At 41.1% G+C, this 13,407-nt stretch overlaps 1 protein-coding gene across 2 annotated transcripts in view; it reads left to right on the top strand.

The window, feature by feature from the left end:
- LOC105034223 (uncharacterized) overlaps positions 1-13,407 on the top strand; it is a 50,915-nt gene that overhangs the window by 16,241 nt on the left and 21,267 nt on the right. The window contains exon 3 of one of the 2 annotated variants that reach the window (XM_073256721.1): positions 10,194-10,259. In XM_073256721.1, the coding sequence (XP_073112822.1) occupies positions 10,194-10,259 (66 nt within the window). Of the gene's footprint in view, positions 1-10,160; positions 10,260-13,407 lie in introns of both variants that reach the window. The other variant, XM_010909278.4, reaches the window with a different exon arrangement.

Raw genomic sequence — 13,407 nt, 5'->3', positions numbered from 1 at the left:
ATTCAAATTGAAACTAACTTTTAGATATTTTATAATTAAATATTAATTTCTTACCAAAAACATTGAACTACTTAAAAATCATTAAATTATGAAAATTAGTATTATGTATTGACAAAATAGAAGTATTTTCTATAGTAATTCAACTATATTTTGCACGATAATGTAAATTATGCAATTTTTAAATAATAATTTAAATAATTATTAGTTTAACTAAAAATATCATGTGTTCATCAAATTTGTAGAAATTGATCGAATAAAGAAGAAAAAATATGTGGAGCATGACATGTCACTAAAATACCATAGAAGTCTAAATCCTCTTGCATATGGCCTCATCCGATGGCCGAGTCCAATTTGTCAAGCTTTACATTAATTCCCAACAAATAGAGGAACCACCTAATATGGAAGAGGCTAAATCATGGTTCGTTGAACCATCCCAAATCGGGCAGCTTTGGCATTTCGAACCATACTAATCGCACAGCGGGACAATTGGCCTTTCGAAGCGAAACACCAGATGAGAGAGAGGGAAAGAGAGAAAGAGAGAGAGGAGGGAAGGGAAAGTGGGGATGATGCCATCGGAGGGCTGGCGGTGACCAAGGCTATCGGAGGGCTGGCGGTGGCCCATCGAGGCCGTCGAAGGGTCATGGAGGCCTCTACAGTTCCATGTTGTCTGATAGGACGTTTAATTGAGAGAGATATAGAAAGAAGGGAAGCAAGATATCGGAAGGAGGTGCAGTCGGCAGAGAGGTTGTCGGAAGGCATCAAGTGGTCCCCATGGCCATCGGGCGGTGGAAAAGGCATGGATGGAGCTATGGAACAGGGGCGATTGTCCCTGTTTATCATGTTTTTTTAAAACAATGATGAATAGTGAAGCAGACAAATCAATTGCCGGCTTCACTATGGTCGGATTTTTTTAAAAAAAATCTCTGTTGGCTTCCCCTCCCTTCTTTTCTTTTCCTACCCCTCTCTCTCTCTCTTCGCCGCAATTTGGCGAAGGAAGTGGAGGCCTTGGCAGCCCTCCGAGTGTGCCCATGGCTCTCTGAGATGTAGGCACTGCCAGCATTCCTCTGGCCATCCTCTCCCTCTCTCCCCCCTTCTCGCTCTCCCTCCCTCCTCTCATCTCTTTCTTTTCCTCCTCGATTCCTTTTTTCGCTTCTGTGTCGATTCATGCTGGTCCAATCCGATATGGACCTGTACCGACTCATACCATCGATCAATTGACACAGGTCTCGATACCAATTCTGCAGACCTTAGACTGAATCATTTGGTATATTTCCACTACCATATAAGACTCCGATTGAAGTGCGTACAAGAAGTGGAATTGAAGCATGATGGTCCACTTTACAACGACTTTGTATATGGTGAGAAGGATTTGATAAATGGTGGGTTTGAGGTTCAGCAATAGCAGCCAAACATTGCTAAGCTAGAATCGCCTCTGTATATTGGAGGCATCCTCTTAGAGATTTGATAGAGAGATGCTAAGAAGAAGCCACCATGCATGCAATTTAGTTAAGGAGATAGGGCTGGATAGGGTGGTGGGCCTACTTGAGCCACCCCATAGAGCTAGGCAAGCAGGGGTATGCAAGGAAAGAAAGTAATTTCTTAGATCAATAAGAAAGGGAAAGGAAAGTAAACTATGTTCACTCTAGTTCTAAGACTAATAAGCCCATGGATGACTGGTTGCTTGTATTATCTCTCGTATGATTGGTTGCCTAGATCATCTCTCGAATGACTGGTTGCCCGGATATTTCGCAATATGAGCAATAATGATAATGACAGTTTGAGTGATGAGGCACCTGGTGATTAGGGAAGTGGCAATGGGAATGGTATGTGTTCATACGATTCATAGTCTTATGGTTCTAGTTGGTTCACCAGTGAGTCATAGTTCACTCAAGCCATAGAGGATATGGATTGCATAACCTAGAACCCATGGGATTGTATACAAGAGATGGGCCTGTTGAGGTGGTTCAAGACACAGGATTGCTGCTCAGATGACCTAGCATGTGGAGTAGGGTTCTTGGACGTCTCTGGATCCAAATCATATATTGGATTCTATTCCACACAACCAAGGTCTGACTTGTATAGAAACCCTTCACCCAAGGTATCATATTTGAGTAGTAGTACCCTCCACAGTCTCACTCAAATTACAGGTTGGATTTTGTTGTCTTGATCTTCCCTCAAATGGGACGGCCATCCCAGTATCAGATATTGGATTAGTGTCAGGATGGCTATCTAAGAGGCTCAGGTTATAGGATGCAAGGATGGACAGATCATCTGGGTTGGAGTCAGATCTCAGGCCTAGACTATGACTAGGATCTTGGCCTCTATGAGCGACATAGACACTCAATAAGGAATTAGATCTAGTTACGTATTTTGTACTTCAAATCGATTTGGTAGATGTAGATTCAATTATATGTATGTGTGCATTCAATAATATTGTACTTTCATTCAAACAACCACAATCCTTGAAATAATCCCTCAAGACTAAATTATAAAAAATTAAGAAAAAAGGAATAAAAGGAAAATGTGTATTGCTACAGAATGGTATGGTACAATATTTAATGGTAGAACCGTATCAAATCAGTATAGACTTGGTACAAAATACTGAGTGTAGGTGCAATCTAAATAGATATTGTACCCTACCAGTCACTAATCATTGTGAAACCTGGTACCAGTTCGGTTGACCTTGATAATGAGTCTGGCACACAGCTCACACCCATCCATTTAGTCATATCATGTGGAATTCTAGTTTATGCTGGAAACAAATCATTATTCTCTTCATTATCAAGATAAAATGCCATCATTTTCTATGCACAACGCAATCACATTAAGGGTTTCCAGAATATAATTTCCAACCTGAAAGGTTTTCATTCCACCAGAATATCTCAATTTAGGAATACTCACAAGCATTCACACCCGAGACCAAATCATGAGTATTCATAATCATTATCATTCAAAGCATTCACAATTTAAATGAAGCCCGAAGCATTCACATTCAAGACCAATTCAGAAGTCATTCACAAACAAAGCCATTCAATATTATAATGTGCATGTTCATTTCACAATTTTGTAATATCTATATCGAAAACAAAAGGGTTTCTTATATTTACCAGGCTGCCTTACCTGATCAAGACGTGCCAACCAGTCCACATGTTCATTTAACACATCCAATTCAATTGATATTAATATTTATTATTATTATTATAATAAAATTTAATCACTCTCATGAAATTGGAGGACCAACTTGCTTGGAAATCAATATAATTAGTCACCTTCGAAGCATAAATAATTACTAATTTTTCCCACATTTTCTAATCTCAAATTTTTTGGTGTTTAAAACCAACCCTAGCCCCATGGTTTCCCTAATTTAAGTCTAATCTATGCTATTTACTTAAATTAAAGGAGTGAGCATCTCGGGATTTTTTCTCAATTAGGGCCTGGTGTGTAAAACCTTATGCTAACCTTCTTGCCTAGATGGTCACACCCCTATACAAAATTAAGCCAACAAAAGTTAGAGAAAAATAATGAATCTCATTAGAGAGTAGGAGGTGCTAATTAGGGATTAAGGATGGAAGATTCCCAGAGAGAGAGAGTTTGTGGAAGTAGGGGATTTAGGAGAAGGAGAAGGGGCATAGGGGAAAGGTTGATGGGAAAGTTGGGTATTGGGAGGGGAAGAGAGAGAAGGGAGAGCGGCCGGTGGTGGAATAGGGGTGGCCGATGGCAATGAGGTGCTGGTGGAGCTCGAGAAGGGTAAGAAAAGAAGGCTGCAATGTTGGTCAAGATTTTAAATCCTGTGGGACGAGAGCGTCTTGGTTTGTCCATGAAACGAAATGCCTTACTATCGCATCTTATCCCAGTGGTAGTCTCGGTTGAGTGTCCAGTAGATATCCTTCATCTCTCTTCCCTTCTTCTTTCCTTTTATTTTCTTTCTCTTTCTATCTTTCTCATTAATCTTTTTTTCCTTTATTCCTTCTTTCCTCCCTTTTTCCTTAGCTTTCTTTCTTATATTTTTTTCTTCATCTTTCTTTTTCTTATCCCTTTTTTTGCTTCTTTCTTTCTTTCCTTTTTCTTCTTCTTTCTCTTTCCTTTCTTTCTTCTTTTCTTCCTTTCATTCTTTTTCTTCTCCCTATCTTTCTTTCTTTCTTTTTCCTTTCTTTTTTCCTTTCACTTTTATCTTTCTTCATCTTTCCTTCTTTTCTTTCTTTCCTTTTTTCCTTCTTTCCCCACATTGATGGGTTTTGGAGATTTGACCCTGTTTTAGTCCCATTTTCTCATAGGAATGGAATAGGATAGCTGGAATGCCCATGTCTTGTCGGGACTTAAAATCTTGATGCTGATAGATAGCGGTGCATAGCGGCCTGAGTGTGGTCGGTGCTAGTGCCGCTAGGGAAGCTTGTGGAAGCATTGATGGTTGCAAATGGTGGTGAGATCCAGTGAGGATAATGGTGGGAAGTCTAGAGAGGAGAGGTGAAGATTGATAAGGACTTAAGGGCAAAGGAAACTAAGGAAGAGAAGAGATCGGATAAGGAGAAAAGAAAAGGGGACAAGAGGTGGGTTGGGTGCTTGGTTGAGTAGCGAGAACCAAAGAGGGAGAGGAAGGCTAGCAAGGGTGCAGAAATGAGGAGGTTAAAAGGGGGTGATGGAGTTGGACAGAAGAGAAAAATGAGGAAGGTTTGAGAAGCCAAGATGAGGGAGGGTACCTAAGGTCTAAGTGAGGGCTATCACACTCTTAGCTTGCACTCCCAACTCCTGCAAGCATATAATTGGGTAGGTTAATTCATTCATTTCTTCCCAAAATTTTTTCCTAAACCTCTCCTTTGAACCTACTTGTGGTGTCTAAGCACTAATTAATCAATAATTTCCTCACCTAAAACTAATTTTGTAGCTACCAATATGGCACTTGTGCTATTTACATGTTCAATTTTTTTTCTATCATTTTTTTACTCACTACCAATGCGTACTCCATTTCTATTATCATATAATAGTTTATACCTGTTCCTAATCTTCTTATGTCTACTACCTCTCTTTTAGTTTCTTGTAAGCAACTAATATTGGTTCTCTTACATAACTTCTTATATTTGGTGTCTACTTTTTGGATTTAAAGTTCCAATATTCCAAGCAACAAAGCTAATTTACTAATTTTATATGGTTACCTTCTTCATATGATGTAATTTCTCTTATCCCCTTACCACTCCATCTGGCCACCACTATACTAGGTTGTTACCAGAAGACTTCCTGATCCTCAGTAACCCTTGCTCATTTGTGACTACAACCAGATCATGCTGTAGCGTGTTGCATATGCACAATAACCTAGCCAACTCTTCCCTTGTTATCCCATAATTAGGCCAAGCTGTGGCATGTTAAATAGAATAGGGAATGCCCTATTATTTATCATGCATATGAAGTTTGGATCTATTTCATAGTTTTTGACATATTTTTGCAATTGGCTCTCAACCCGAGTTCAACCCTCCTCCTTTTCATCTAGGCTTGGGACTAATAATGTCAGTGTTAACTCTAAAAATAGGTACTTATTCAATATCATTTATTTGATTAAATTAATCTTAACTATTAAACTAGACTCATGATAGAATAAAGCAAGAAAAAAAAAAGATTTATATCCCTAATCTTGTCGCCATGTCTTTGTACCATGTTAACTTTGGTTAATATGGGACTGTTTGGTGCAAGCAACACATCCAAAAGATTTTCCTCATAGTGGCACCTCAAAATCATATATATTTTATCTAAAAAGAACTCAGTTTTTGATTGAAGCCCAAAATCTTAGGACTTTGAAATAAAAAATTAAATCTTAAATTAGGTTTTAATTTAAAGATTCATATAATCTTAATAAACTAAGTAATCACTATATCAGTTTGAAGATGGATCAGGTTTTGGTACACTTTTATCCATTTCTGTTTGGTCAATATAGATGCAAACATGGATATCGAATTGATGCTAAAATTGTTACCTGTATGAGTTCTAACACACCCATATTTGTTCTAAACAGATACAAATATAGCTACCGACTCAACAAAGCCTTAATCCCAAACTAGTTGGGGTCAGCTATAAAATGGATACAAATTCTTGTCTGATATTAGTTATATCCATATTCTGTTGAAGGAATCTGGATATGAGTTGGATGCGAGCCAGGACATAGGTTCCAAATCAATTATTTGAGTCGTACATTCATGATAGTCAAATAGATGAGTTGAAGTCTAATTATTTGGATATAGTTTCAGCATTTATGCATGTTAACATATAAAATTGATTTTGAATGACTTAGGTTCCAAATCAATTATTTGGAGGAAGGTTTAACTGCAACAACTAGTATTTGAGTTGTCTATTCATGATAGTCGAGAAAAATAAAGGTGTTGAAGTGTAGTTATTTGGATATAGTTTCAGCATTTATGCATGTTAACAGATGAATTTAATTTTGAACTTTAGACATGTAGCAAATTTTTAAAAATGAAGGTGTTGGGTATAAAATACCCTCAGCCGAAGTTCTTGACAGGATTGACCCTCCCAGGACTCCTCCGGCTTTCGACCGCAGATGGTATTTCTCCGGATTTCTCCAACAGCCGGATTCCCACAATGCTGATTGAATTTTCCCTACGGACGAACTCCCACTGCACCACCCAAGCTCCTTCAACATGAGTTCCCCCAGTCATCTATTAAGCCACCCCAAGTGCTCACTGAGCTCCGTCGCCAGCCGACTTTCTACGACTATCAGCTGTTCCCCGAACCCCTTCCAGACTTCTTCCAGTCAGGTTCAACTCCAATCCGAACTACCCCGAACTTTGTCAACAGTTGAACTTCTCCAACGGTAGATTCCTACAACTACCAGATTTCATCCGGACTCCTACGGGAGTCGGACCTCATCCCCGACTCCGGCTGCAGGCGGACTTCGCCCGGACTCTTACGAGAGCCGGGCTCCGCCCACGACTTCACTTACAGGAAAACTTCATTCGCCGGACTCCTACGAGAGCCGGACCTCGTCCCCGACTCCGGCTGCAGGCAGACTTCGCCCGGACTCCTACGGGAGCTGGGCTCTGCCCACGACTTCACTTACAGGTAAAACTCGTCCGGACTCCTACGGGAGCCGGACTTCACCCACAACTCCAATTGCAGGAAGACTCAGTCCGGACTCCTACGGGAGTTGGACCTCGTCCCCGACTCCGGCTGCAGGCGGACTTCGCCCGGACTCCTACGGGAGCCGGGCTCCGCCCACGACTTCACTTACAGGTAAACTTCATCCGGACTCCTACGGGAGCCGGACTTCACCCACAACTCCAATTGTAGGAAGACTCAGTCGGACTCCTACGGGAGCCGGACCTCGTCCCTGACTCCGGCTGCAGGCGGACTTCGCCCAGACTCCTACGGGAGCTGGGCTCCGCCCACGACTTCACTTACAGGTAAAACTCGTCCGGACTCCTACGGGAGCCGGACTTCACCCACAACTCCAATTGCAGGAAGACTCAGTCCGGACTCCTACGGGAGCCGGACCTCGTCCCCAACTCCGGCTGCAGGCGGACTTCACTCGGACTCCTACGGGAGCCGGGCTCCGCCCACGACTTCACTTACAGGTAAACTTCATCTGGACTCCTACGAGAGCCGGACTTCACCCACAACTCCAATTGCAGGAAGACTCAGTCCGGACTCCTACGGGAGCCGGACCTCGTCCCCGACTCCGGCTGCAGGCGGACTTCGCCCGGACTCCTACGGGAGCCGGGCTCCGCCCACGACTTCACTTACAAGTAAAACTCGTCCGGACTCCACGGAGCCGGACTTCACCCACAACTCCAATTGCAGGAAGACTCAGCCCGGACTCCTACGGGAGCCGGATCTCGTCTCCAACTCCGGCCGAAGGAAGACTCCGTCCGGACTTCGTCCCCGACCTTGACTGCGGGAAGGCTTCGCCCGGACTCCTATGGGAGCCGGGCTCCGTCCTCGACCCCGACTGCTGGTAAACTTCGTCCGGACTCCTAAGGAAGCCGGACTTCGCCCCTGACTTTGATTGCAGGTAGACTCCGCCCGGACTCCTGTGGGAGCCGGACCTCGTCTCCGACTTCAACTGAAGGAAGACTTCGTCCGAACTCCCACGAGAGTCGGACTCCGAGCTCCTCTCAGACGGGCAACTAGCCACCCCCTCTCCGCCAGACACTCCAGCCGGACTTCGGCCGACAGGCCTGGACCCTCTAGCAGGCCACAGCAACGGCCACGACTCTGCTCCACTTCCTGCGACGGATTTCGCACGGCTCCATCACTCCCTGGCAGACCGCAATAATGGCCACGATCCTGCTCCACTTCCTGCGACGGATACCACGCGATTCCTCCATCTTCTGGCAAGTCGCGACAACGGACGCCGCTCCACCCCCCGCGACAGACTCCACGTGGCACGTCCCGGTGATAGCCACGATTCCACTCCACTACTCTTCGCAACAAACTCCTCCTGACCGTGAGCAGCCCACTGTCGGACGGTTACAAACGTCGCTATCAGTCTGTTGCTCCCTCTGCCTATAAAAGGGACCCCAGATACGTTATTCTCTAAGCTCTCGTTTTTACCTAAAAACTCTGCTAAAATTTCCGTTTGAGCACTTCATTCTTGTTGAGGCAGAGAACTGACTTGAGTGTCGGAGGGTCTTGCCGGAGCAACCCCACCTCCGGTTTAGACTTCTTTTGCAGGTCCCGGCGGTGACCGCGACTCCCTCGACTTCAGCTTCTCCGACGCAGGCGGATTTTTGCACCAACAGGAGGAAAAACAGATGTAATTTGAATAATAGTTTACTTAAATTAATCCTAAATGTGGGCTAAACTTATGCCAAAAGAAAAAGAGAAAATAGGGTTGATGAATGGGTTTACTTGTTATTACTTTGAACTGTTATTTGTATCACATTTTTTCTTTGTTCTCTAATTTGCTCATTTCTTCACATATCGAACACCATCTCTCCCTTCTCCTCGTATACTCTCTTTTCTAGATGCACCATGAGTTTGAAAGGATTAGAAATGTCAATGCATCTCATGCATATTTTGATTATAGTATTATTGTTACTCTTGTTCTTTAAATAATAATATGTTATAACTAACACCTATAACTAACATCTATTGGTTTCCTCAAAAATAAGACCTATTTGTGCTTTTAGCCCCTCACCTCAAACGAAAAAAAAGGGGGAAGAAAACATAAAAGAAGATCTCTACCAAGCCTTCTGTTGTCTATGTATCTGCAAACTGAACAACTCTTCACTTTGATGCTAGCGCATTATTTCCACTGTTCTTTTGATCTAGTGCATTATAAAGCTCATAGGCTTGTGGAAATTATAGTTGCAATATTCATTAATAATGTCTTTTAGATGGCTTGTATCATGAACCATTAGTTTTAAGTGTGTTCACATCATGAAACTTTTGATGCACTGGTTCATACACAAGTTATTAGAGCCACTAATATTATCTATTTTACCTCCAGAGATGAGTGCCCATCATACAACTGTTTATATTTTCATAAGGCACTTAATGAATCTCCCCTATGCTCATGTATATAAGCAGAAGGGTGTTGTTGAGCCAAGCATTAACATATTCTAAATATTGTGTACTTCTCCTCTGTGTCAATATGCCTACCTAATATTGAAGTTAATGAATTTTAGAGACGTTTACAATATGCAATATGTTTTCTAGAAACATATCTTTTATTAAAGAAATGTGCCTTTCCTATTTCATGGCCTTTCATCATAATTGAAACAAGGGCAGCTCAGTGCATAGGCCTCCCGCCGCTATGGGCTTTGGAAGGGTTATATATTACTCCTGCATGTGGAGGGGCTATTTTCACATACCAAACCCATGACACCTAGGTCAGATGTAGCGCTACCTCTCATCCATCACAATCGATGGTATCAAATTCAGAATTAATAAAAGGAAGAAGAGTTATGCACAAGGTAGCATCCTACTGACTCATTGTGTTTTATCCTTATCATCTTGAACTTCTCTTAAGGTTGGTCTATCCATCTTTGCAATTTCAGCATACTGCTGCACCCATAGGTTATTGTAATTAGTTATATGCCTTTCTTATTTGACATGTTTAGCAGTTATCATTCATTTTTCAGTTAATAATTATATGAAGCCTTGTCTGTCTTTTTAGTGGTTTAATTGTCAATGACCTTGAAATTGCTTTTCAGGGTTATCGAGTGATTTCTATTGATATACCTCAGGTTTGGAATCACCACGAGTGGATTCATGCTTTTGAGAAATTCTTGGACACAATCAATGTTCATCATGTAAGGAAGTTCTATTCTTTCAATTATCATCTTTTATTGCTGAGTTTCAAGTGATTGACAATTATTTTTAGGAGATTTTACCCTTTGAAATGTAATGTTTTGTATGCTTTATTATGAAGTTTTTTACAATTCAAAAGCATTCAATGGTGTAGTTTATTTAGTTTAAAATACTACAATGTCGCTATGTAATGTGTGCCGGCTGACATAATTTGATGCTTCTTATCATACCAAACATTGCCAATGCTGATTTCCAGCCTGGAAGAAGAGGTAGAGAATTGATGTTATGTACAAAACAAGCACTTCAAGCTTGCTCATAGCCTAATGCAGATCAGCTTCTCACTTTGAAATGTCATAATTCAATGACTAGCTACATAGCTCAACAAGGATCCAAAGACAAATTAAAATTAAGGGTAGTAGAAGGCCAAGGTAATCTAAATGGGTTATTATTGAAACTCACGTAGTTACCAACTATACTTATCAAAGTAGATGCACCTTTTAGAATTTCAAAACACTAAAGTACAGTTGCAAACGCTTGAATACGTTGGAATTCACTCGCAAAAACTTGAACACAGAAAAGTTAAAAAACCCTTGGTACAATTATTTTAACACAGAATAGACAGTAACCAATTATTATACTTGTTGGTGAAGGGTTCACTTATCAATAGGATCATTAGCTAAGGATTCACCTGGACTATCTATTGTACTTGCTGGTCAAGGATCTCATGATGTGTAGGGTTGGAACAAGGCTGCGCTAGTCAGGTTTGATAAAAAGGTCCACTAAAATGAATTTTTGGGGCTTTGGGCTAGGCCTTGGCTAGAAATTTTCTTGTAGAGTCAAGCTCAAGGACTGCTTGAGCCCGAACTGAAGCCCATATGGGCTCAACCAAAATTGAGCTCAAGCAAGCCCAATCCGATCCTTATAAAATAACTTTTTTACAGCAGGGTTTTATATTTTCACTGAAACTAGTCCATTTGAGTTGAAGTGGATTATTTTTTGGTGGAGACCTAACTGAAACTAATAGCTAATATTGGGTTTCAATTAGCTTTAGGAATTTTTGTCGTTGTTTACTAGGACTAGCTGGTTTTGTCCCAATTTTGGTGGTTATAGCCTAGATTCTGCCAAATTGACCAAGACTAGCCATAGATGGTTTTTATGTTATATTTTAGTATTTAAAATCATGTTAGGCTCATTTTTTATTTGTTGATTATCGGTTATCAATTTTCATTACCTTTTCTTTCTTTCTTGGAGTTAAATTTAATATATAAATTGATGAAGGCTATGAAAAGAAGAAAATATATTGGTGGAATCTCTATGGAGGTTTGGAGGTGCTTAGGTGATGTGGAACTATGGGAGTAACCAAGGAATGCCGTACTGGGCCGAACCATTCGGTACGAGGCGTGTCGAACCATCCCGGTAGGGAATCGAGATGGTTTCGGCATGCAAAACGGCACATGCCGGTGTCGGAGAAGAAAGGAGAGAGAAAAAGAGAGGAAGAGAGAGAGAGGAAGAAAAAGAGGGAGGGGAGTCCGCCGTGGCCGTCGGGCGGTGTAAATGCCTCCCGCGGCTCCGCGCATGTTTTTTGTTTTTAAAAATATTTTTCAAAATGAAGCCGGCATGTCGTTTGCCGGCTTCACGACGGCCACGGCGGCCCGTCGGGCCCTCCGGTGGACCTCCTCCCTCTTTTTTTTTCTTCCTCCTCTCTATTTCTCTCTCTTTCTCTTCTTCAGTTCGGCTTTGTTTTCCTTCATCGGTTCGCCTCGGTTCGGAACGGAACGGAGCGGAGGCGTGTCGAACCGTACCGTCGATCGGCCGATCCGGCCATCGGTACCGGTTCTGCAGACCTTGGGAGTAACTTAAGTGATCAATTTGTTTAGTAAGATTTTAAAGACCAAAAAAATGCCTGATGAATGGAGGAAAAGCACTAGAGCATTGATTTATAAAAATAAAGATGATACTCAAAATTTTTCTATTGTGGTATTAAATTCATGAGCCATATTAAGACTAAGGTGAAACACAAAAATATCAGAGTACCAATTTGGGTTTATGCTAGGAAGGCTGTCTGTGGAAGTGATTTTTAACTTTTGGAGAGTAATGGAAGATTATAGAGAAAAGAGACAAGGTCTTTATATGGTTATTGATTTAGAGAAACATATGTTAGAGTCCCTAAAGAAGTCTTATGATAGGTGTTAGAAAAGAAAAGAATTCCGTTAGTTATCTTCATGTGATCAAGGATGTGTAATAGAATAATGACTAGTGTGAGAACTACTACTAGTAGTACTAGTGAGTTTTCAATCATAATAGTTTACACCAAGGATCTACTCCAAGTCTTTATCTTCTTGTGCTAGTTATAGATGAGCTTAGTAGACATATTCAAGATGATAATCCTTAGTATAGGCTATTTGTGGATGATATAATCTTCATGAATAAAATTAAAGCTAGAGTTCATCATAAGTTGGAATTATAGAGGAGTGCATTAGAATGTAAAGATTTTATGTTAAGTAGGACCAAGGCAAAATACATGGAATGTAGTTTTATTAAAATTAGAAATGGAAATGAAAATAGAGTGAAGATTGAGGATCATGAAGTTCCTAAGCGGGATCATTTTTAGTGTTTAGGATCGATTATTTATAAGGAAGGGAAGACTGAAGAGGATGTTACTGTAGCAAGGTTTACAGAATTGGTACCGGCAAGGTTTTATGTCCTAACTGTCTCATCCCGTTCCTGTAAGAAAATGAGATTGGGATGGGATCAGGACTTCGAAACCCATCTATGTAGGAAAAGAAGAAGAAAGAAGAAAAAAAGAAAGGAAGATGAAAAAAGTGAAAAGTGAAAGAAAAGAAGAAGAGGAAATGAAAGAATGAAGGGAAGGGAAAAGAAAAAGAAAGGAAGGAAAGAACGAACAAAGGAAAGAGAAAGAAGAAGAAAAGGGAGAAAAAGAAAGGAAGTGATGACAAAAAGAAGGGAAAAAAAAGAAAAAAGGAATGTAGAAGAAAGAGAAAGAAATGAAGGAAAGAAAGGAAAAAAAGAAGAGGAGAGAGATGGAGAATATCTATTGAGATGTATGGCTGGGATGGCTGTCGAGATGGGATAGGACAGTGGGGCGTCTCGTTCCATAGAGATACCAGGACATCTTTATTCCATAGGATT

The sequence above is a fragment of the Elaeis guineensis genome, chromosome 4, assembly GCF_000442705.2.
Source record: "Elaeis guineensis isolate ETL-2024a chromosome 4, EG11, whole genome shotgun sequence".
NCBI classification, from domain to species: domain Eukaryota; kingdom Viridiplantae; phylum Streptophyta; class Magnoliopsida; order Arecales; family Arecaceae; genus Elaeis; species Elaeis guineensis.
This window is presented reverse-complemented; position numbering and strand designations above follow the sequence as displayed.